This window comes from Zootoca vivipara, chromosome 3 (assembly GCF_965207765.1).
Source record: "Zootoca vivipara chromosome 3, rZooViv2.hap1.1, whole genome shotgun sequence".
In the NCBI taxonomy this organism is placed as follows: domain Eukaryota; kingdom Metazoa; phylum Chordata; class Lepidosauria; order Squamata; family Lacertidae; genus Zootoca; species Zootoca vivipara.
Genome location: NC_142586.1, coordinates 107,938,374 through 107,962,013, shown reverse-complemented (window position 1 = coordinate 107,962,013; position 23,640 = coordinate 107,938,374). Strand labels below are relative to the sequence as shown.

At 44.4% G+C, this 23,640-nt stretch overlaps 2 protein-coding genes across 21 annotated transcripts in view; one reads left to right on the top strand and one right to left on the bottom strand.

The window, feature by feature from the left end:
• Positions 1-1,511: 1,511 nt before the first annotated feature.
• On the bottom strand, positions 1,512-19,314 carry ERLEC1 (endoplasmic reticulum lectin 1). Its single transcript, XM_035110969.3, has 14 exons — positions 19,083-19,314; positions 15,872-15,976; positions 13,765-13,845; positions 12,567-12,644; positions 12,336-12,399; positions 11,599-11,639; positions 10,919-11,142; positions 9,709-9,859; positions 8,415-8,576; positions 7,929-7,988; positions 7,200-7,324; positions 5,578-5,655; positions 3,882-3,957; positions 1,512-1,800 (listed from the first exon to the last, which is right to left on the bottom strand). The coding sequence occupies exons 1-14, from the start codon at positions 19,248-19,250 to the stop codon at positions 1,729-1,731; spliced, it is 1,485 nt and encodes a 494-aa protein (XP_034966860.1). The 5' UTR covers positions 19,251-19,314; the 3' UTR covers positions 1,512-1,728.
• A 539-nt stretch (positions 19,315-19,853) lies between these two features.
• ASB3 (ankyrin repeat and SOCS box containing 3) overlaps positions 19,854-23,640 on the top strand; it is a 47,380-nt gene continuing 43,593 nt past the window's right edge. For 10 of the 20 annotated variants that reach the window (XM_088666867.1, XM_060273122.2, XM_088666868.1 and 7 more), the window contains exons 1-2: positions 19,854-20,015; positions 22,086-22,156. The gene's annotated coding sequence lies outside the window, so the exon portion shown is untranslated. The remainder of the gene's footprint in view (positions 20,016-22,085; positions 22,157-23,640) is intronic. The other 10 variants (XM_088666869.1, XM_060273126.2, XM_088666871.1 and 7 more) reach the window with 2 other exon arrangements.

Here is a 23,640-nt window from a genome sequence, read left to right as displayed (position 1 = left end):
CAGAGTCCCCCTTCATCTTGCACACAATCATTCCCCCCAATACGTGTGTTCTGTAAAATTTTGCCCTTTTCCAACCCCGACTCCCTTACCCACGCGTGTTCTGTGAAATTCCCCCACCCCACCCCATTCACCCTCCCCAGTCACTCAGCACCCCCGTTCCTCACCCTTGTTGCATGATGTCATGACACCCCTCTCTATCTCTCCCCCTTGGAAACCCCTGCAGCCTAGTCAGTTTTCCCGGCTGGGCAATGCTGGGCCTTGTTGCTGCGAAAGGCCCCTGCGGCCTACTCAGTTACCCTGGATTGGCAATGCTAGGCCTTGTTGCTGCGAAAGGCCCATTTTCAGTTGGTTGCCAAGGGAAGGCCCATCTTCAGTTGGTTGCCAAGGAATTTTGTGATGTCACCGATAGTCTGCAGCCAATGGAGATGCAGTTTGTGGCTTCTATTTCCCAGCACTTTCGTCTGAGTGGGGTGGTTTTGAAAACAGGGTTTTTTGGGTTTTACGTGGCCCAGGTGTCACATTTGTCTTTGAAAATGGCCTGAGCTTGCTCTTGCAGTCGCATTTGACTTAAGTGTCAAAATTTGAATGCAATCGGTTTTGTTGAACATTGGAGAGCAACACACACGCCCAGTTTACATTTTTATATCTATAGATAGCCCACCCACCTTGCTGGGTTGCCCTAGCCACTCCTTGTCCTACAGAGCACTGACCCTTTCATTCTCTTTGTTGCGAAAGTGGAATCTGCACTTGGAAGCAGCCTGCTACTGCAGCCCCAACTGCACCCCCGCTGAGGTTTGCCTTCGCTGAGCTCTACCCCATCACTTTATCAGGTGCTGCTTGAGGGCGGCTTATAGGCATAGGTTGGCCGGTGAGAACAGGATAATGGAGTAGTAGGTTCAGCCTGAGCCAGCAGGACTCTTCTTATGTTCTTAGCCCCTGAGGAAATGGAAATGCGAGAGGGAAGGCCAGTAGCACCCCAGTTGTTCACTTCCCATCTTCTCTGATCATTAACTGCGCTAGCTGAGGCTGATGGGAGTTGGAGACCAACTTCTGGAAGGTCATAGGTTATTTCCCCTGCAAATGGCCCAGGACAACCCCTGCAAAAACGTCAAATCTATGCCAACAGCTCCCCCACCTTGTCAGATGGCAGGTGGAGAGGTGCAGAGCTTGCGTTTGCGTTCCTCTGCCAAGTGAAGGAATGTCACAGTAGGCTACACACATTTCACAGCGGCCGCTGGGAAACTCTTTTGCAGCGGCTAGGAGAGGTTGGGAATTGCATTTGGTAGTCGTTTGAGCAGAAACCGCGGCTTACTCGTGTTAGAAACAGCAGTTTTACTTGCGTTTCCTGGAAGACTGAGGGTAGATGTTCTCAGCTTCATTCTTATCCCCCTTCCAGGGAATTGGGGAAGCACTCTTTCCTTGAGAGTGACAATCTCTCCACTATAGCACACTGCATCACCTTAGGGGGGGAAAAACAGACTCTGCTCCACATTACAGGGCAACCAAAAAAGTTATTCAAGATAAGGTATTCTTTTTTTAATTTTTAAAAGTTTATCAATAGCCTCTTATATACATATAATATTCACAAAGTGGTTCATGATAGTAGCTCTTTGCTGGTGAGGTCTTGCTGGTCCTTCTTGCCGTTGGTTCAAAGTGGAGAACTCCAGTGGTGTGCTCCTTTGTTGGCTTTCAAGGCCCTGAACTTTTAATGAATCCCACGTGCTATTATTAGCTGGGAATTGAAAGCATTCCGTTTTCATCTGCTGTATCCAAAATTTTACAGATAACTGGCGATTCCACCTGAAGGGAGAAATATATAGACACACAAAACAATGGTGATAAGCATCAAACGGGAGGAAGAAAACAACACCAGACCTACCATCTATAACAGAACGGATTACAAAGCGCTTGACTTGTGGCATATGTTGGAAAACTGACCCAATATTGACAGAAGGCGAAGAAGAAATAATGGCAGATACTCACGTTTATCAAAAAAATGAGGAGGGTTACATTTTGGAATGATGATGTGCAGGATAATGGCCAGCCATTTGCTTTATTAACAGCCAGCGCCCTTCAAGTGCAGGGAAAAATGATTGCAAGCAGACTATTTATGGGCACTATTTTAATGTAAGATGTGTCTTGGCTTTTAAAATTTGAAATGAACAAATGCCTTAAAAAGAAAGTGGAAGTTCTACATTCTCTCGCAGCTTATGGTTCTGAGCACTTTTAAGTTCCTTGGAGCAGAGACATGTATGTTATTTTACTTCATATGGCAGACCAAAAAATTATATTCCGTAGAAATATCTGTAGAAGCCAGAATGAGGCTATGCAGATATCAGCCGTAAAGATGAAAGACTGTTATCACCTGGGGACAGGGCAACCCTAACCTTCCCCCCATATAAGAACAAACAGCTGCCAGCAAGTCCAGCACCAGAAAATGAAATAAAATCTGTCCACAGCTCTGACAGGATGTAGGTTTCACACTAATTTAGCGGGGCCTCAAAAGGCAAGGCATTCCCCTTGAGCGCCGCCCATGGTCCTTGCAATGTTGGGAATTAGGTTGGCTAATGTGCTCTGTATACCCTCTCTGCTGTGGCAGGCCTTTGGGCAGCAATGAGGCAAGCAGACTTATCCAAAGCCCTTTGCACGCTCGCCATGATTACTGAGCATTTATCTCACAATGCCAATCCAGCACAAAATTATTTCCCATTCCTATACCAGAGTTGGGAGGGGTTCGGATCTTTAGACATCCAAAGGAATCCAGACCACCACATTAAAAAAACCAAAACATATTAATAGGTATGGCCCAAGCAAAAATTGCACTTTCTTGTGCATATCTCTCCGCTGGCAGATCCAGAGGTGGCGTCCATGAAAAGAAATTGGGAGAGAGAGAGAGAGAGGCAATTTTGGCTCATTCCCTCTTCTCTCAGGAGACCCTTGTGCCTCCCCATTGCCACTGTTCCAAAGAGTCCACTGATGTTTTGGAACAGATTTTTCTTTTCCCAGTGGCAGCTGGGGGGGGGGAGAGAGAGAGAGAGAGAACTGAACAAAAACCATTGAGTCCCCTCAGGGGAAAAGGCAGGGTAAAAATAAAAACAATGAAGAACCTTATTTCATCTGGCAAGTCTCTAACTTTTGGATGGTTTGTGCCCAATGTTCTTAGCATTAAAAAAATAAAATAAACCATCTTGTCTCGGAAAGTAGCTTTTGCCCAACCGAAAAGACAGAGAGGACATTTGCATCTCAAAACCCAAGCCTGCTTTTCAACTCTCCCAGCGTGTGGTCTAATCAGAATGTTCCTGACAAAAACATTACTCCTGCCAACAGATTTCTCATTATTTCCATCATCTGAATAGCCTCGGCTCTTGAACCCCTTCTCAAGCATGAAGGCTACTGTGCTTAGTATCGCACGAGGTGAAGAGAAACTGAATCGAAAACAGCAGCATCTCAGCGAGCCTCTCTGCTGATTTTGAAAGGCAAAGTGCCTTTAAAGACCACTCCGGCATTTGCATGGCGCCCTTGAAGAAGGGCACAGAAAATGGTTTTAATGAGCTCTCTTAGATCAATCTCGAGCCATTATCTTCCAATTAGGCCTATAAATAGAAGCTCTTGGAAAACAGTGAGTCCAGAACTGAGGGTCTGTCTCACAGGTAGGATCAGTCCACTGCCCCAATATGCACTTTAGAAAGGCTGGCCACCGGGTCCTGAAGGAAGCTTTTGTAGAAAATAAAACGCTCATTTCACAGACGGATGGGATATTGAAAGCTCTGTTTCAAAGCTTCCATGTCTTCTGTAAGTGAAATGCACTTTTCTGCAAAGGAAAAAGTGTACCGGTATTCCTAGAGGTCAGCGGGGCTGGCAACAAGGTCAGAAATACATACCCCAAGGACGTACTGACAGGAGTGAGGCTCCAGCATGTAGACAGTGACTGCGTGAGGAGAATCCGATTCTTTGCACCTGAAGACAGAAATAGATGTTAGTGGGTGACCGGCACCTAGAGAACAATGGTTTCTTAACAGACTAACGCCCGGTGCCAAGGATATGCCAGGCCTGTGAAGAAACGCTAAAGGTCTGGGTGAAATACCGCCACGATGTCACACTCCTGTGTGACATTTCCTGGTGTTGGTATACAAACGTATCGGTTTAAGCCAGGGCTTGGCAAAATTTTTTAGCCGCGGGCTGGTCCACTGCCCCTTAGACCTTGTGGCAGGCTGGAGAAGCGGCACCGGGGGGGGGGAAATGGAAGAGGTGAGGGGGGGCAAGTAGTCCTCCTCCCCATCCTCCATCCCCAGCCGCTGCGCTTACCTCCCAGGGGCTGCCGCCGCCGCCACCACCACTACCACTGCTGCTTCTCGTGGGTAGGCAGAGAGAGCTCATCCGCTCCGCTCTCTGGCCCACAGGAGTACCAGGGCAGGGGCGGCGGAGGGAAGATGAGTGCCACGAAAGGGCTGGCTCTGGAGAGGGGCTGCTTAAAATGGCGCTCAGCCAGCTCAGCCCAGCCCCCTTCCTCCTCTAGGCAGGGCGGGGAGAAGCCAGGAAGAGGGAGGGAGAAGCCACCGGTGTGTTTGTGTGTGTGTAATGGAATGGAATGGCACAGGGAAAAAATGGCGCAGCCCGAATGAACAGAATCCCTATGCCGATCCATGGACAGTCCGCGGGCCAGATCCTGATCCGGCCCACGGGCCTTAGTTTGCCGACCCCTGGTTTAAGCAGTGATAGGCGGATGCCGTGGGTTGGGGATGCCGTGAAGCCAGCAGAGCAGGCATAATAATAATAATAATAATAATAATAATAATAATAATAATAATAATAAATTATACTACGCCTATCTGGCTGGCCTTCCCCAGCCACTCTGGGCGGCTTCCAACAGAACATTAAAATACAGTAATCCATCAAACATTAAAAGCTTCCCTAAACAGAACTGCCTTCAGATGTCTTCTAAAAGTCTCGTAGTTGTTTTTCTCTTTGACATCTGGTGGGAGGGCGTTCCACAGGGCGGGTGCCACTACCGAGAAGGCCCATGTAACTTGGCTTCTTGCAGGGAGGGAACCGCCAGAAGGCCCTCGGCACTGGACCTCAGTGTCCGGGTAGAACAATGAGGGTGGAGACGCTCCTTTAGGTATACTGGACCGAGGCTGTTTCGGGCTTTAAAGGTCAGCACCAACACTTTGAATTGTGCTCGGAAACATACTGGGAAGCTTGTTTGTCCAGGAAACACAAGGCAGGGATGGGCACTTGCATCAGCAGACACTAGACTGCTGAGTTAGGGGTCACTATCTAGTGAAGATGGCTGAGATTTTTATCACCCTGAGCAGCAGACATGACATTCTCTAGCAAAAGTGCTTCTGAGCGCAAAGAGTTGTTATCTGAAGCGGGGAAATAATTAAAATCCCTCGCAGAGCACAGGCAAACCTTTGGGCATGCTTAAAGATCTCAGGATTGTGCCCAGTTAGTAAAGATACAGTCATGCCGTTTCTTAAAAGTACAGCTGGGTACATTTTTAGAGCCTTCCATTAGGGCAAAGTATATAAATCAAGTTTGCCTGGAATAGGATAATTTTTAAGAGGGCCAACTCACTTCAATTTCACTGTCACCTGTCGAGGTTTGTCAGTCAAGTCACAAAGATCTCCGTTTCCGTAGTAGTGAGACACCATTCTGCCGGAAAGACGCAAAATTAGAGCTTGGTCACAACAATCAGTTAAAACGTTTAGAGCGCCAAGTCAACTCACTACTTGGTACCTATGCAAGTATTACAATGTGCCCAAGCAAAAATCACTAAAAGGGCTGAATTTTGTGTGCTGCCTTCTGGAATTTGACGCTTGCACAATGTCCAGCACTTGGAAGGCATTTTTTCTTATGAGCTTGGAAACACCAAAGGAACCCCTGTTTTACCCCTACAACAAACTGTAAGGTGGATCAGGATGGGAAAAAACGACCAGCCAAAAGATCACAAAGGGATCAGAATCGCTGTCTCCCAAGTGCAGGAGTGTGGAACATCTATGGTTCCATGGGCCAGATCCTTTTCGGGATTTGCTCTGCAGGCCAAATTTGACAGGTGGGTGTGTGGGGCCATGCACCAAGCAACCAACTGACGTCACAAATGGCAGGGGTCTGGGTGCTTTGAAGTTCCAGAGCTGGGACTTCAAACCAAATAGCAGGCAGCAAGACACTTGATTTCAAAGGTGAAAAAAGCCTTCCCGTTAGCTTTGCTGTCTGCTACATTCCTGCAGAGAGCCCTCTCACACCCCTGGACCAAGCAGGATTGCCAACGTGTTGCATCAGGTGATGAGGGAGGGGGATTCCTAGCACTGGGTTTGGATGTGTGCAAGAACTCCCCACAGAGAGCTTGTGATGGCATCCAGACCAAGCAGGATCACCTTCCTGTTGCTGTGGCCTCTTTTTGTTTGAAACATCTTGTACTTCTCCTTTAAGTGTGTAGGCAGCGGTAGCAGCGGGGTGGAGAAGACTCACCCCTCTACCCGGCTGCTGCCACTGGCTTGCTGGCTTAAAGGAGAAGCACCAGCTGCTTCAAAAAGCACTTTTGTACAGGGCTTTAATTCTCACTCATCAGAGGGTGAGCAGAGATTAAATCCTGCCTTGGCTGTACAGTCTTGTTCCCTACTGGGAACAGGGTGAACAGCCAATGCAGGATTAAATCACATCCTCCCATGCATAATAAAATAACAACAATAATTTATTATTTATACCCCGCCCACCTGGCTGGGTTTCCCCAGCCACTCTAGGCTGCTCCCAAAAGAATACAGTGGAACCTCGACTTACGAAGACGATCCGTTCCACGGCTGTCTTAAGTCGAGGTTTTTGGATGTCGAAGTGCTGCTTCGGCGCATGCGCAAAGCGCGATTTCGCGCTTCTGTGCAGGCACAGAACGCGCACGCCACTCTGCGCAGGCACAGAACGCGCAGGCCGGGCGCGCAGGGAGAAAAGACTTCCGGGGGTTGTCGACTTCGGAAGTCGAAACCTTTTTAGGTCGGTTGGCACAGTGAGGGGAATTCTACACTTTTAAAAAGCATGGGATGGATTCAAGATGCAGAGATTTTAATTTCAAGACTAAGGCTGGACACAGTAAGCATTGGTGACTTGGAAAACTATTTTGCTATATAACCGATTTTAAGGACTAGCTGCAACGACGTGGCAAGCCCACTCTCTGAGGTTTTATCTGAAAACCAACTCAGGCATACTTCACTGTTTGCAGACCATCGTCTTTGAGGTGATATGCTCTGGCCACATTTTTTTGTGCCCACTGAAGGTGTTCTTCCTTGTTCCAGGTGCCCACAACTATGGTCGTCTTGGCATTATCTTTATCCTAAAAGAGGACGACAATTCTCCTTGTTACTGAAACGAAAATGCTACACAGACCCCCTTTCTTCTTGCATGATCTGATATTTTAAATGTTTTATTCTTTGCCATGATTTCCGAGACTCAAAAGATTTGTTTCGTAGAGCACATCTGCGCACGCAGAAAAAACCCAGAAATATACTTCTGGGTTTGCCGTTTACGTAAGCAGAGGTATGACTGTATTGCGATGTTTAGTTGGTGATATATCGCAATGTTGAAAACCCTACTTGCAACGCATGTGCTCAGCGCTTCCCAAATGCCAAACGCATCCAGCTGGTGGTTGGGCACTTGGGAAAACCCTTTTTTGCCCAGCCCTGCTTTTCCTTGCCCTGCGTCAGGTGAGAGGCAGGTGGGCGTAGGTCTGCCCAAAAGGTCCTTGTGGACTGACAGTTCCCCAAACCCCTTGCACAGCGCCCTAATAAAACACAGCAGCAGTAGCAAAGGCACCAATGAATTTTACTAACTCTGCAGCCCTGCTTTCAAGATCTTTCCTGTGAAGCAGCAAATTTCATTTAAAAAAGCTGTATGTGGCCACCTAGTGGCAGAACCTTCCAACCGCTGTTTCTACGTACCTTGTGATACTGATGCACGTACTTGCCATAGCAGAATTCATACCTCCACCAGCCAACACCCTAGGAAGAAGAGAAGGCAATTAAACTCAAGCAATCCAAGCTGCTTCCAGCAAGCACGACACCCATTAGGTTAATATACAATGTACGTTTCTAACCCTCAGCTCTAGACATAAAGTCTAGACATAACATGATGGCACTGTTAGAGTTTTGAGACCTGGGGGAGGGAGGGGGGAAGGAAGGTACACTTCCAAGGTCCAAGCTGAGACCCACTCTTTTTACTGTTCTGCTATGTTTAACATTTGTAGGAAGACAAAATACAAAACTTAACACGACTGGGGTTCTGGGTGGAATCAGAGAAATAATGGGATGGAAATGGCAAAAGGAATCACGGAGCAAAATGAGCAGGAGCTAGCCTGAGCCTGGTTATGGAATGAAGGCAAAACACGTGTGCGAAGTACAGCCCAGTGCATAGAATTGATTCCTCACCCCATGAAAGCAGTAAGACCCGCTAAGGAACTCTTTTATGAGCTGATCGTCGGTCAGTTTGGAAATGTGTGTCGTTCCAACCGTCAACAGATGTGGTGTTCCAACGGCAACTGGCTTGTGGAAGGAGGAAAACCTCTCTTCCTTTGCTGAATTCACTTCTTCCTGAAATTTAAATATGTGCAGATTTAGATGGTACTGGGCATCTGATTTTAGAGAGGATAGCCCTCTTAGTCTGCTACAGAACACAATGAAAGAGTCACATTCTATGTTAAAGATGAACAGATGTATTGCGACATGCACTAATGTGCACTAGTGCACATGGGTCAAAAGCAGGCTGAATACTGCATGCTCACTGACCCTCAGTTGGCAGATTCCCATGTTTCACACATATCATATTGAAAGATCTACATTGGCTCCCAGTATGTTTCCGAGCACAGTTCAAAGTGTTGGCGCTGATCTTTAAAGCCCTAAATGGCCTCAGTCCAGTATACCTGAAGGAGTGTCTCCACCCTCATCGTTCTGCCCGGACACTGAGGTCCAGTACCGAGGGCCTTCTGACGGTTCCCTTGTTGCGAGAAGCCAAGTTGCAGGGAACCAGGCAGAGGGCCTTCTCGGTGGTGGCGCCTGTCCTGTGGAACGCCCTCCCATCAGATGTCAAAGAGAAAAATAGGTACCAGATTTTTAGAAGACATCTGAAGGCACAGCCCTGTTTAGGGAGACTTTAAATGTTTAATTGTTTTATTTCATTTTTCTGTTGTAAGCCGCCCAGAGTGGCTGGGGAAACCCAGCCAGATGGGCGGGGTATAAACAATAAATTATTATTATTATTATTATTATTATTATTATTATTATTATTATTATTATTATTATTACACAGGTAAAGGGGGGTTGATGTTAACACAGTGTGGCCAAAAAGCCACAACCATGAAACATACGGCTTGTGAGACTTCTAAACCGAGCTCAAATGTATATAAGAAAAGCACAGCAGCCTTAAACTGTTCCAGTAGTTGGTGATCACACAATTCTTCTAGCTTTCATAGACTGATTTAATATCTGCAGCACACTATTGGTTCCTGAATGGGGTTAAGATAGTCAGGGCAGAACTGGGCAACCTGTTTGGCTTGGGGGGGGGGAAGAGAAAGCAGGACACCACTTTCCTGCCACTGAAATCCCAGGATGAATTTTGCGTAGCAGAATTCCCCAGCAGAAGTAAAACCTCGCCATCTAGAAAGGGCAGATTAATAGTGGGATTTCCCACACTTGTGTCATCAGCGATACGCCCCTGGGCTCCTACCTCCTTGGCTCTTCTGAAAGGCACCTTCATCATTTCCTGCTGCTGTTGGTGCTCCTGCTCCAGCTGCTCCAGTTTTTCCAAGTTATGGGGCTTAAGTGGGGCTCCTGGCAGTGACTGGCAAAATATGTCATTCACGGGGGACGCTCTGAACCTGCGCAAACAACAGCAAACTTTTGGAGTGGTTCACTCACAGCCTCCGCACAAAAGGTTTTGTGGCCCCAATATAGCATATACTACTAAAAAAAATCAAAACTGCTTTATAAAAGAAATTTAACTGATCCACCATTGTTTTTCAAAAATAAATAAATCTAAAAGAACATTTTTACTTCCTGGTTCTCACTAATATTAGAAAGCTCATATCTACACCAAGTTTCTGGGGACACAATTACACATTACACCAAACATTGGGTTGCCACTGTAAACAGAACCCCATATCAAGTTTTTAAAATCTCTCTCATTATAGGTAAAACCTCTTGGGTCATAATGTCAACACCCCGTGTATTTTTCTGTACTTACACCAGGGATGTGGAACTGAGGCAAAGAAGCACAGCAGGTGAATATATTACAATGCTGATAGGTTATCCAACATTTTTACAGGAGAAGAGATAATCTGATGCAGAAGTGCCTCTTCTGGTAGCCAGCCTGTCTCAGGTATAACAACTTGCTGAATGTCACACTAGAACATGGTTTAGTTCAACATTACAAGATAGGATGAGCTAAGGGAGCCTTGGACCCATATGCTAACCTCTGCCCTCAGCCATATTTACTTTTGATTTCTCTTATTTTGTGTAAATCGGGAATTGTGCCTTATAACACTGTGGTCATTTTAAGAACAAGCCAACTCCCGACAGAGGCTGGCTTCTGAAGCTGGCTGATTGCACTAATCAGAGTTGGCTATAAATCACAATCCCTGGCTTGTACCCAAAACGCAAGCAGAGATTCAGTGTAAATGAATAAAATTGCAGCGGAAGGACTCGCCCTGGCTGCACAGGAAGAGGGGAGGGGAGTGTATGAGTCCAAGGTCTGTTCCAGCCTCTGCATGATTTAGCATGATGTACAAATTATGTGCAGTACAGCCTGGAACCTCCCTTAGGTAACAGATGAAAGATCTGTGAGGAGAGTGAATGAGAGGGAACTCTTTCAGAAAATATCGTTCCAGGTAGCTACTAGAAGGCCTGACCTGGATGCAGCATTGGCCTGAATTCCTTACCTGTATTTAGGATGGCTGCATAAGAGAGGGGTCAAAATGACCACTTCATATTCACATGTAGTAACTTCAGCCACTGAAAGGATTTCATGCTTGGCCTCAGGATGGCAGACATACATGACTGAACTTGATCTGGGCAGGTTTTGCCTCAGGGTACAAGGTGTGCCATTTCCCATCCCAATGGGATAATATGGGGTCATCTGCCCTTCTATATTTTTCATAGGAATCTATAGTACCAAAATAAAACAAAGAAAACGAAAGTATTACTTTGAGCGACTACTAAGTTTGCTTACATGTGAATTCTTCTTTAGCACGTCTACTTTGCATTCAGTGGATTTTCTGCTCTGCAGCCATGGTAGAAACTATCTTGTAGGGGGGGAAAACACAACTCAACCTAATCTGGCAATGCAGTGTATAGCATCAGGGCTAACAAAAACAGTCACTTTCCCTTAATAGAAACAGACTTGAATCAAACAATATTATCTGCGAGAAAAGGAAGAACACATCAACTTCAAAAAGAGAGAGGGAGCTTCAACAATCTAGATCAGCCTTTTCTGGGGCTGATGAGGAGCTTCAGTCCCGAACATCTGGATGGCATTAACTTGCTGAAGGCTGATCTAGATACAGATATGAATTAAACTGATCATGGAGCAGGAGCGCAAAGGCAACCTTTTCCTACTTGCCTCTTCTGCACTGTCTTTCTCATTTTCCTCCTCTTCTTGCTCTGGAAAACATTGCAAGCAGGATAAGCATCACATTTTAGTCAGTTTGCGATATAGAAACCAACAGAGAGCCAGGAAGCAAATCTGCTGAAACAAAGATTCTGTATCTCAACAGAATCCAGTATTGATTGAGAGACTCGACACTGCCATTCAAATATAAGCTACATGCCAGCCTGTGAATACTGAACAGCATGAATGAGGAAAGGGGACATTTTCAGGCAAGATTTAAAGGAGGTCCTGGTTTCTCCATGTCGGGGTTATTTTCAGTCACAGATGGTGGGAAAATAGACGAGTGTTTGAAGTGCCATGACCCGCGCAGATATAACAGAAGTTTCTTGCTCAATCCCTATAAACCCAGCAGGGTGAAACTGCACCCATCTTGCCCACTGGACACCTAAGCTGCCTTTGAACTTGACTCACATGAATGGCTTGGACATGATGTTTGACCATGCTCTATAATGGGGGGAGGGGGATAGAAAGCACACAAATCTGTGTAGTCTTAAATCCCAAAAAGTGAGAGCTGAGCATTGTATGTGTAATGTGTGCTTAGGCTCTTCTCAAACGTCACACTGAATGTTTGGATGGTGCTGATTGTTGGTGAGCAATGGGATAAATTACACAGTGCTTTCCCTAGTGAGTTGAGTGAATGGATGATATCTTCTTCCTGACCACTGACATTTAAAGGCAAAATAACAAACCTGGATCAAGTATCGGGCTCTTGTGTAGCATGTTCCCAAGAAAGTATTCTTGAATATTTATTTTCTACACAAAAAAAGAGAAAAGACAGACATCTTCACTTTTTTGTTTTACAACAACTGTTTCTCTTCCAATGCTTCAATCTTTGTCATGCCAACAGATAACAAAACAATAAAATCGTCAGTTTCAAGCTTTATTTTACCCTTGAGGACCAAAGTTTTAATGAGACATACCTGCCCAGTTTCCTTCTCTTCATGATACTGACGAATGTGTTTGCCGTGACAAACTTCGTAAGTCCAATAGGATTCAATCTAAAGATATATATATTTGGCATTAACTGGAACACAGAGTACAGGCAAATCTATTTTTTAAAAAACAAAGCAGCAGCCCAAGTGAAAGGACAACCTTGAGACGTGATTATTTATAATAGCTTCACAGCAAAAGCATTTAGTTTTTTTGCACGTTTAGGGTCTTAATATATATAAAAGGTGATGTCACCATTGTTTTAATGTAACGAAGGAAGTCTTTATGTAAAGGAAATGTTAACCAACAGTTGTTGTTAATGTCAACAACCATGGAACGAGCTTCAGCGCAATGTCTTTAATGTTCCCACTGCAACCTGTGGATCATGCAGAGAACTGAAACCAACTCCAGCCCTTCCTATATAAACTTTGGGCTCCATTAAGTTGCATTATGAACAGTGGCTTCCCTACTTCAGACCATGCAGGAATCTGCAGGATTAAAGTCCCACAGAGAATCCTTGGTTACTAATGGTACTCAAGGCTGTTCTTGCGATAAGGGAACAAGTCAACAAAATGGATGGGTAAGAATATTTAGATTTGCAGCTTGCCCTCCCTTCAAGGGCTCAGGGCATGTTGAAATGTGTTGCGTTTCCATAGCAAGCAAATGAAAAGAGAAAGGAAAAAGTAGCTGCAAGATGTAATCAGAGACTCTATTTGAGAGGCAAGCTTCTCGGGCATCTATGGAATTCACTCTAGGTTAGCCCTTGGTTCTTGAGCTCGAGTTGGTGAGATGCAGCACCCCACGGCTGCTTAACACCGCCATAATCTATCAGTGCCCTGAATTAAATGAGGTGGCCTAATGAAACTGTGCTCTTTCAGTTCCAAAGGGCATAGGCAGACACGCTGCACAACACATTTTCCACCCTGTATTCATTCAGGCGTCAGTTGGAATTATTCAAAAACAATAATTTCCATTTTAAAGTCACAATTGTGTCCATGGTTGGGTATCCATAATGCCCACTGACTTACAGGAAAATTTGGCGCCAGACAGAAACAGCAATGTGTCTGTGTGGTGCTGGTGGGTTTACTGGAAATAAAACATGCACTTTTACTGAGCTTATCCACTCTATAACACATAGAGTGATGTCAGGATCTGTAGCCTTTTGCCTCAAATTCAAAGTGGACATACCCTGTAAGAGCAGCTGCTTTGTTTAAAGAGGGGCTCCAACAATTCTGCAGGGCTGGGCCCTTTGTAGTCCTTTTCTTCCTCCTAAAACGAGAACAGCTGGATGTCACTATTCATGGAGGGACACAGAGCTAGGTACATTCATTTACCGTATTTTCGCAAGTTCCTTAAAAAATTGGCATACACAACCCAGTACACAAAGGCTATAATCCCCAAATAGTTTTGATATTTATGGTTTCCAGGCAGTAATTACTTGTTGTCAACTCCATATGCTGAAATGTCCTGTTGGTTTTCTTAAAAGGTCTGGAAAAGAAACCACACAGGCCAAGATCCACAGAAATATAGAAGCAGTTCTATGGATCCAAGAGGAATTTATGCTTCTCATCGCTACAGAAAACTGCTTTTGAAACCAAGGGGAATTTCTACTGCAAAAAATTCTACTAAGCTACCACAAGCCACTTGCATAAATCTAAGTAGCTCTTTCGATTCTGCTCTGATTTATTGTTGATGCAAATGTGTCCTTTGCGCTCTCACACACATATAAAATTTCGTGTGTATGTGTGTGTATATACACATAAAAAGATGTTCAAATTCATTAACTTATTGCTTATGTGCCAGTATTTCTGGAACGACACTGTTTTATAGTGACTTGCAGAGCAGTAACATATTTTTGTGCTTAAGACCACAAGATAAAATAATACCATTAAGTATATTCAAGATAAACATGTATCTTTATACGAATTCCAATGCACATATTTGCATAATTACACCTGTATCCTGCCTAACTGAACATCTGCTCCTAGCAATTTACAAAACCACGTCATTCCTTCCCACATCCACAGCTAGGCAAATGCAAGACAGCAACTAACATATAAACATCAATTTAGTACTCCCAATAATTCAGGTTATCAAATTATGAGTAATAGCAACTTGGGATTATTAGTATTAATAAAATAATAATAATAATAATAATAATAATAATAATAATAATCTATACATACATACTCTGCCTTTCCCCCTTATTAGACTCAAGGATATGTTAGAGATCTTCTTGTTCAAGGTGTTCCAAAGGGATTTGACATCCTTCCACAGGGACTGCAAGATGGAGCTGTTCCACCTTGCCTTCGGCTTAGACTCACTCTGACCTTTTATATGGGATTTGGTATATAAATTTCCCCTTGGCTTTTTTGCTGGCCCATGTAGGACAAGCATAGATAGCTGGTTCAGGTGAATATCTGATGTTTCCTCCCTTTATGGTCTTGATTTATGGGCTATTACTAAAGTGAGGGGACATGGGTGGCACTGTGGGTTAAACCACAGAGCCTAGGGCTTGCCGATCAGAATGTCAGCAGTTGTGAGCTCCCGTTGCTCGGTCCCAACTCTTGCCCACCTAGCAGTTCGAAAGCACGCCAGTGTAAGTAGATAAATAGGTAAAGCTCCGGCGGGAAGGCAAACGGCATTTCCGTGTGCTGCTCTGGTTCGCCAGAAGCAGCTTTGTCATGCTGGCCACATGACCTGGAAGCTGTACGCCGGCTCCCTCGGCCAATAATGCGAGATGAGTGCTGCAACTTCAGAGTCGGACACGACTGGACCTAATGGTCAGGGGTCCCTTTACCTTTTACTAAAATGAGGCTGTATTTTAAGCTGTATTTTAATTAACTGGTTTTTTTCTATTAATTTTTTTTTGTAATTTATATTTGGTGATAGCTGCCCTGAGCCCGACCCTGGCCAGGGAAGGCGGGGCATAAATATTATTTATTTATTATTATTATGATTCATTAAAAATGAAGCTTCCATTCAAAGGCAGGCCAAAATTCATTTGCCTGTTATGTCACAGCTAATTACTCTCTCTCTGTGTCTCTCTCTTAAGACAAACAAACACACTGAAGGTGTTTTAAATGTATTTAACACATCCTAAATATTTTATAGAAAGGTGATGGTATGTTTTATACATAAATTTATGTTTTATAAATAATTTTAGGCTGTAATCCTACACATTTTTATCTGGGTGAATGGAGCTTTCTTCTGAATAGATATGCACAGGAATGTTCTGTTAGTTGCTGAGTAGAAACTCCTGCTTTAAAAGAGAGAGAGAAGACACAGAACTTACCTCATTTCCGCTGGCTAACATCGGAAGAATACACTTATATTTTTCTTTTTCTGAAGTTGTCATAATGATGTAATGATCTTCTTTATACAAAACCCCAGCAGTGGGCTTAAAAAGAAAAAGGTGGAAATGCCTCAAATGTAAGCAAATATTAAAATGTAGTCTTAAATAGGTCTGCTGACTAGTTACTAAAATAGTATTTCAATACAATCTTTGTTTATTGCTTCTGACCACAGGCCACTGCAAACATATTAAAATGCCTATTAGCATAGACATCAAACATAGATAGATAAATCAATCAATCAATCAATCAATCAATAAATATACACATCATTTAAAATTTAACCTTAGCACTTTCTGGGTTACTTGTAGAATTAGCTTGCTTAAGCCACCTTTACAAAGCACTGAAATATGGTTCAAGAGTCTTGTAACTTGTGTAACGTCACTTCCACCAGGTTACCAAGCAGTCTTTTGAGCAATGTAATGTTGAGGGTTTTCTAGAATGTTGTCCCTCTTCATTACTAGAAGACACAAGGCACAGCTTTTTCATATCACAGAAGAGAGCTGTCTAGAAGCTCCACCCGCAATATTGACAAGAGCAGAGTTATTTGTGCCGTAAATTTACTTAACCTGCTTCACTCAATTGAACAGTCTTCGCATCTTGTAGGCTATCATGACTGCAGGGCATAAGGACATGGAAGCTGCTTTACATACAACAAAACAGGCAGTTGGTCCAGTCAGTGTTGTTACATGCCCTGCCATTATGACTTTTCAAGTACTGTAGTGGTTATGTAGAATGCTGTTAAGCTCCATGCAATTTTAATCATTTCCCTCCTTACAAACGTTAATGATTTAATTGCTGTACACCATCTTGTAAATTCCCCTTAGCACAGCAACAAAACAGCTAATTTTCCAATACATTAAGTTTGTTCCCCTCTTTCAACTGTTCATAGCTTATACACAATCAATACAATACTGATGGTGTTATCTTCTCCCTCTGCCCTGGACTCAAGCAATGCTCATTCTTGCCACAGTCAAGGACTCCCTCAAAATCCCCCCAATATTCCTTTGCAGAAAGGGCTGCATGTAACTCAAAAATTGTCAGAATTTAAACTGTCTGAGCATGTAGTCACCAGTAGTTATTGGTAAGGGATGAGAAGACGTTATTAGTCACTTTTTTCAGAAAGGTGAACTCAAAGTGATTTACAAGAACAAAATATTGGGCAGCCAACTTTTACTTCTTAATAGGAACCCCATGGTATACTCACATATTTTAAGTGAACAAAAACAACAGTAAATATATATTCAACTTGTCATGACAATTACAGCATATCTGATCTGCATGAAGCAGTCTTAGGCATGCTTTCTTGCTTAATAACAAAAGAAATGCCCCGAGAGGTACATATAGTTGAGCAATCCTTGCAAGAAACACAGCTGCGTGTTCACTAGAGATTGGCCAGTGGCTCCACCAGTAGACCACAGTCTATCACCTCCCAACCCAAATAACCAGATGGAACCATCCCATTCAGGGCTAAAATAGCAGATGCTGAGGGACAAGCATTCTCAATGACAGCAGTCTCTCCATAACAGCATCCTCCAGGATCACATCAGAGGTTCATGAGAATCAGACCATGTTCCAAACAGTGGCCAATCATTTGTATCTAGGGGTACAAACAGGACACAAAGATGACAACACCCTTGATCCTGCCTGTCCCTCACCGTCTTCTGGAAGGCTCCATCTTGGTTATCACATGCAACAGCTGTTGACAGACTTACCATCTGCCATAAAAATAATCGGTGTCCATATGGGTCCATCACGGGAAAAACGGATTCAAAAAGCCACAGCAAAGTTATTTATATGGGTCAACTGAAACATCACTAATTAGGGAGCAAGTTTCTGAGTTCTCCTGGATTCTTTCTGTGCTTGGAGAACACCAACGCCTGCTCATTAATTTGTGGTGTCCCCTCAAAATCAACCCTACCACATTTCTTTCTTTAAAGACAAGGGTGTGCAGAAGGTAGAATACAGCCTAATGACTGATCTCTGGGTTATCTGCAGCAATCATTACTCACAATGACAGTTTCGAAAAGTACTCTCTTCCATGCACACAAAAGCTCATGCCAATGACAAACTTAGTTGGTCTCTAAGGTGCTACTGGAAGGAATTTGTTTTATATTGTTTCTCTTCCCTTAAGTTTTACTACTGCAAAGGAAGAAAGACAACCTTGAGGGTAGCCAGAAATTGATAGTGTGTGTGTGTGTGTGTGTGTGTGTGTGTGTGTGTAAGGGCTGCAAGCTCAAGGTTATTTCATTCTGAGGACATATCTTTTGCTCCACCATTGCTGGATCTCAGGGTCAAGAGTAAAAAGAAAAGACAAGACCCTGCATTTCAATATGAAAGGCTGCATCCCTTGTGCGCTGCACCCTCCTGCTCTTTATTTAAACTGTGTGCTTATCCCCAGATATTTATCGGCCGCTTCTTTCCGCAGGCAAAATGGATGAGAGAAGGATGGCGAACTCCCTTTCGGTTTCGGCAAGACTTTTATGAGGGCCTGGAAAAAGAGGAGACAGGACTGCCATCTTCAAATATCTTAAGGGCCATTATGTAGGAGAGGCAGCAAACTCGTTTTTGTTTTTTCTTTCCCTGCCCCGAGGGACTCCAAGAAAGGAGACTTTAAATGAGGAAGCTCTTTTCATTCCTCTGCCTCATAGTATGGGTTCTGGATACTCATGGAGATGAGCTGGTGAAATCAAGAGCTCACCTATTGCTAAAGAGTCATTTTACGTTCTGGTACCATTTTGTACATTAGACTAGAGTGCAAACACTTATAAAGTTTTCTGAAGTTTTCTTCCAACCCCTGCACCCTCACATCTGAGTAATGTTGAAATGTCATCTTCTATAGCTGTTTCACAGCTAAATACAAGAAAAGTGCTGTGGAAATTGAATTACCCCGGCCAGGTAGAAGCTCTTCGGCAGCGGAACAGACAGCCTCGGGAGGTGGTGGACTCTCCTTTCTTGGCGGTCATGAATGCTTTAGTTGAGATTCCTGCATTGCAGGGGGTTGGACTAGATGACCCTAGGGGGACAATTCCCACTATACGGTGCTGTGAGGCAGCTCCCTCCGGCCTGGACCCCTGCATCCAGTCTCTTCCCCGCTCCCCCGTCCTCATCGCCGCCTGGCCAACCTTCCCTCCCCTCAGACCGGCCACCTACCAGGGTGAATTCGTTGCCCGGCCAGTTCACTCGGAAAGGAACGTCGTCGTTGAACTGTGGGAGCGACCTTCCTCCGGCCCCGGCCGCCGCCTTCGCCCTCAGCATGGTTACCACCACCAGCAGCAGCGCCGCCGGCCCCCAACACTGCCGCTGCCCTCGCCGCTCCATCGTGTGGCGGAGCCCGGCGCGGGCGACAGGCGCCCCCACAGCCACCAAACATCGGACGCCCAGGGAAGCCGGCCACGTCTACTTCCGGAAGGAGGGGTGGTTGGCTGCGTGAAAGTCTGCGTCACTTCCTGGCCGTTTAAAACCAAACGAATGGACCAACGGCCGTCTCACGGGTAGCCGGCCGGCCCGCTCTTTCCGTGCCTCTCTATGGCGCGCCGGCCCGCAGTTTCCCAGCGTCGGTTTTAATCCAGCAGGAAAAATATAGAGGCGCCCACCAGTCGCAGCAGCTGGTTCCCACTCAAGACCGTTAAGCGCAGATGTGCAGAAAACCACTGGCACCTCGTATCCGTTTGTCGCCTGTCATGTTTGCTGGAACTGGTGGGATTTGTAGTTCAGCCGCAGGTTCCCCGCATGCGCTGTAATTTTTTTAAAAAACCACCTCACGGAACCTCATATTGCCATGTTTGTGCCACTCTTTACATTTAGTTTCTCTATGCACTTCATCCGAACGTTCCAATTGGAAACCCGCATTGTCACTACGACTGGCGGTGGCCACGCCCTCCCTTTCTTAAAGGAAAAGAGACGGGGAGAGAAAAAATAGCTGAATCAACATCCGGGGCAGGCTCGGCAAGCGCGTTGCCTGGGGAGACGGCGCGAGGTAAAAGACCGAGGAGCGGGCGGGGGAGTGGAACGGAGGCGAGCAAAGCATTCGACCCTTCCCCCGCCTCCGCCCGTCTTCGGCTCATTCCGGAAAATTTCGCGAAGGTTAGTTTTCCCGCCTTTTGCCCTCCGGCGACGGACGGCGTTCTGTCGTTCCGTGCTATTTTGTGTGGACCGGCCACATTCCCGTCGGAGCATGCGCAGTGCGTTCCCAGCCCGTGAGGGAAATGTTCCGTTTGTGAGGCGGTGGAGCGAAGTACTGTAGTCGTGTTCTAATAACTCCAAACATATTCATACGTAGTGCTGTGTGTCACATAAAAATACCAAGCCGGCTTACAAGGATACATACAAAAGACAAATACAACAAAAGCCGGAAATTAAAACAAGATGTCAGTTGACCGTTTGGGGGGGGGGTGTACTGTATACTCTTAGTTGTCTGCATAGGCCTTGGCGGGACAGAACTAAGTTTTTCTCGGGGTTTACAGAATTCGCCTTCCGAATGGGTCTTGGAAAAGTATTCCCCCAAGACTGGGCTGCTGGCATTTTATGAAGGGAGTAGAAAAACCCCGAGCGTAGGAAACCAGGCTCCCAAAGAGCCTCTCCGTTTTCTCAGGATGCAAAAACGCATTTTATGGGCCTTCACCCAGCCAGGCCAGGCCCTGAATCCAGAGATTTCACAGCTCCATGGAGCTCCCCTTCCCCACGAAATGTTTCAGCTCAAGGCCAGTCTTTTGTGCCTTTGATAAGATAAGATATGGTATCTTTACTGCATTGTCATTGTCCCCTTGCGGGAACAACGAAATTACTCGGTTGCTACATCCACTCAGATAAAGCATTCCGCATAATCCAAAATTACAAAAACCTAATTAAAAACAGTAAATATAATACAAAATAACAAGTAAAATAAGATGACTTCGAAGTCCAGGCTTTCCATTTAAGGCCAAAATTGCTCTAGAGAAGAAACTGTTCCTGAGACGGCTCGTTCTTGCCTGCATCGTTCTATATCTCCGTCCCAATGGCAGGAGCTGAAAGAAATGGTGACCAGGGTGCGTTGGATCTCTTGATATATCTAGTGCTTTTCTATGGCACCTGGTGGTGTAGATTTGTTCTAAGGTGGTGAGTGAGCAGCCAATAATGCTCTCTGCTGTTTTAATAATTCTACACAGCCCTGCTCTGTCCTGGGAAGTACAGCTTCCGTACCACACACATAAACCGTATGTGAGCACGCTCTGTATGGCACAGTGATAGAAGGCAAGCAGCAGCTTTTGTGGAAGATGGTTTTTCCTTAAAATTCTCAAAAAATACAGTCTTCTTCTTCACAATCCCCCTTGTATTAACACTCCAGGACAGATCCTCCTGTAACTCAATGCCTAGAAATCTAAACGTTGTTACCCTCTCCTCACAAATTCCGTCAATCAAAAGTGGCTTGAGTAAACACCTGTTTCCTGCGTCCTTGAGGATTTTTATTTGTTTTTTAAAATAAATGTTTCCAGCCGTCGTCTCTTGCAAGGTGATCCGGTCAACGTACGTTGCACTTAACTTATTAAAGTGCGTACACAATCTTCTTGCCCAATGAGGTTTAAGCCAATTCGAGCATTTCACGTCGGGGAGGGATCTTATTTTGCGTGGTGTTGACAACACACGAGTTGTATTTCCCGGTGGAAGAACATACGAATCGCCTTGCTGTGAAAAGAAGAGATTAGAAGGGATCATGTGTGTCTTGAATTCCTTCCCTTCTGGTTGTTTCGCAATGTTTTGTGGAAGGGAATAGCGTTCTCATATAAGTGGAACATGGCCACTTCCCTAGAAAGCCAGGTTTTTTTGGGGGGGGGGGCTTGCTGCAGGTCAGCATGATGGTGCATAGCTTGCACAGGAGCAGAAATGTCTGCTTTTTCCTCTTTCCTGTCAGGGTGAAGTATGGCAGCAGCAAGTTAGCCCGTTCCTGCAGTCAGTTATTTTCCCCCCTTAAGAAGAATCCTTGATGGAAGACGGGCAGCCACAAAAGTCCAAAAGAAGCCAAGGGAGATGCAAATGTATGCAACCCTGTGAATTGGCTCAGCTATAATTAGGGGTGTATTATATTGGCTGGATTTCCCTTCAGACCATCTGTGCACAGTAATTCAAGCAAATGTTTAATATCTCCACTCATGCAATCTTTTCTGTGCTTTATTTCAGATTCCCTGGAGTTCGCCTGTGACTGTTGAAGGTGACATATGTTAACTTAGCATTTGTGTGTGTCAAAGCAGGTAGGGACTCTTTTCTTATAACTCGGTTCTTCAACAGAAGAGAAAAAAAAATACACTGTGCGAGATATGTTAGGTCTGCTCTTCTTCTGAGACGTATAATAAAAATTGCTGATCCCATAGTGTGTCTCGTTAGTTTTATAGTGAACTAAGATTGTGGATAGGAATTTGGTTGCTTCTGAACTACACTGTGTGTGATAAAAATAATATACCATGCAGGAAATATTGTGATTCTGGATACATGAAAATACAATGCACCTGATCCAAATCATATTTATTCAGATGCAGACCCCCCTTGATTTCAGGGGGACTGACTGACTTGGAAGAGTGTTTTAGGACTGACCACTTAGGGTGTTTTTCATGTGACATTTTGTACTTGCGCCCAATAGTTGGATACAGTGGAACCTCGGTTTACGAATTTTCGGTTTACGAACACTGTGGACCCATCTGGAACGGATTAATTCACTTTCCATTACTTTCAATGGGAAAGTTTGCTTCAGTTTATGAACGCTTCAGTTTATGAACAGACTTCCGGAACCAATTGTGTTCATAAACCGAGGTACCACTGTACAAAGGGCACATTCATTGTATCAGTTGCTAATGGTGCATTTATATAATCACTTTTTATGCGAGCCTCACTGTGGATTAAACTTGACTATTCAATTCTTAACTGCAGTAGAATGTGTGAAATCAACTCAAAAGTATTGCAAATTGAAATGGCATCAGACAATATGAAAGTTCTGTCTTTGATGTCAAGGTCTGTGATGGCTCATTCACACAAGCGTGGTAGTTCATGTCATTGTGAGGATGAATATGCATGTGTGAACTAGGTCTAAGTTATGCCAGTAAATAATAAATTAGCAATATCCTGAACGAAGGATACTTCTGGACACTTTGATATGCATTTATAGAATTGCAGCTTTAACTCAAGAGTCGTTTCTTCTGTATCTGATTCATGAAAACACTCTTAGGAGCTGAGCCAAACACCTATAATCAGTGCACCTAATGAATTTTTTGATCCCACCCCTTTGAGCAGGAGACCTCCATGTCATACCACAAACTGCTTTTAAAACTCCTTCAGCTAGAAAAAAGAAAAGTAAAAAATAGTAGTATGGTGTTTGCTACTTTAGAAGCTCCTTAGGATATATACTGATGTTTTAATTGTTTGCTGAACCATGGTCGAAGACACTGTATTAGGATAAAGTCCTCATCTTATAGAAATCAGTGGTAAAATCCCGTTGATTTAAGTGGAAGAGATTGTAGCCTTAGTGGGTAAAGACTAACCTATAATACCTTCTTGTGTAAATGCTTTTATAATGACTGGAGTGGTTATCTACCATCATCCTTACATAATCTGTAAGCAATTTTTTTCATGTAATTTGAAGAAGCCATTTATGTTCTGTAGTAAGATAGTTCTCATTAAGAACAACTCCCCAACAAAACTATTTTTCTCAGTCTATTGAACAGGTGTTACATTCTTTCTCTCT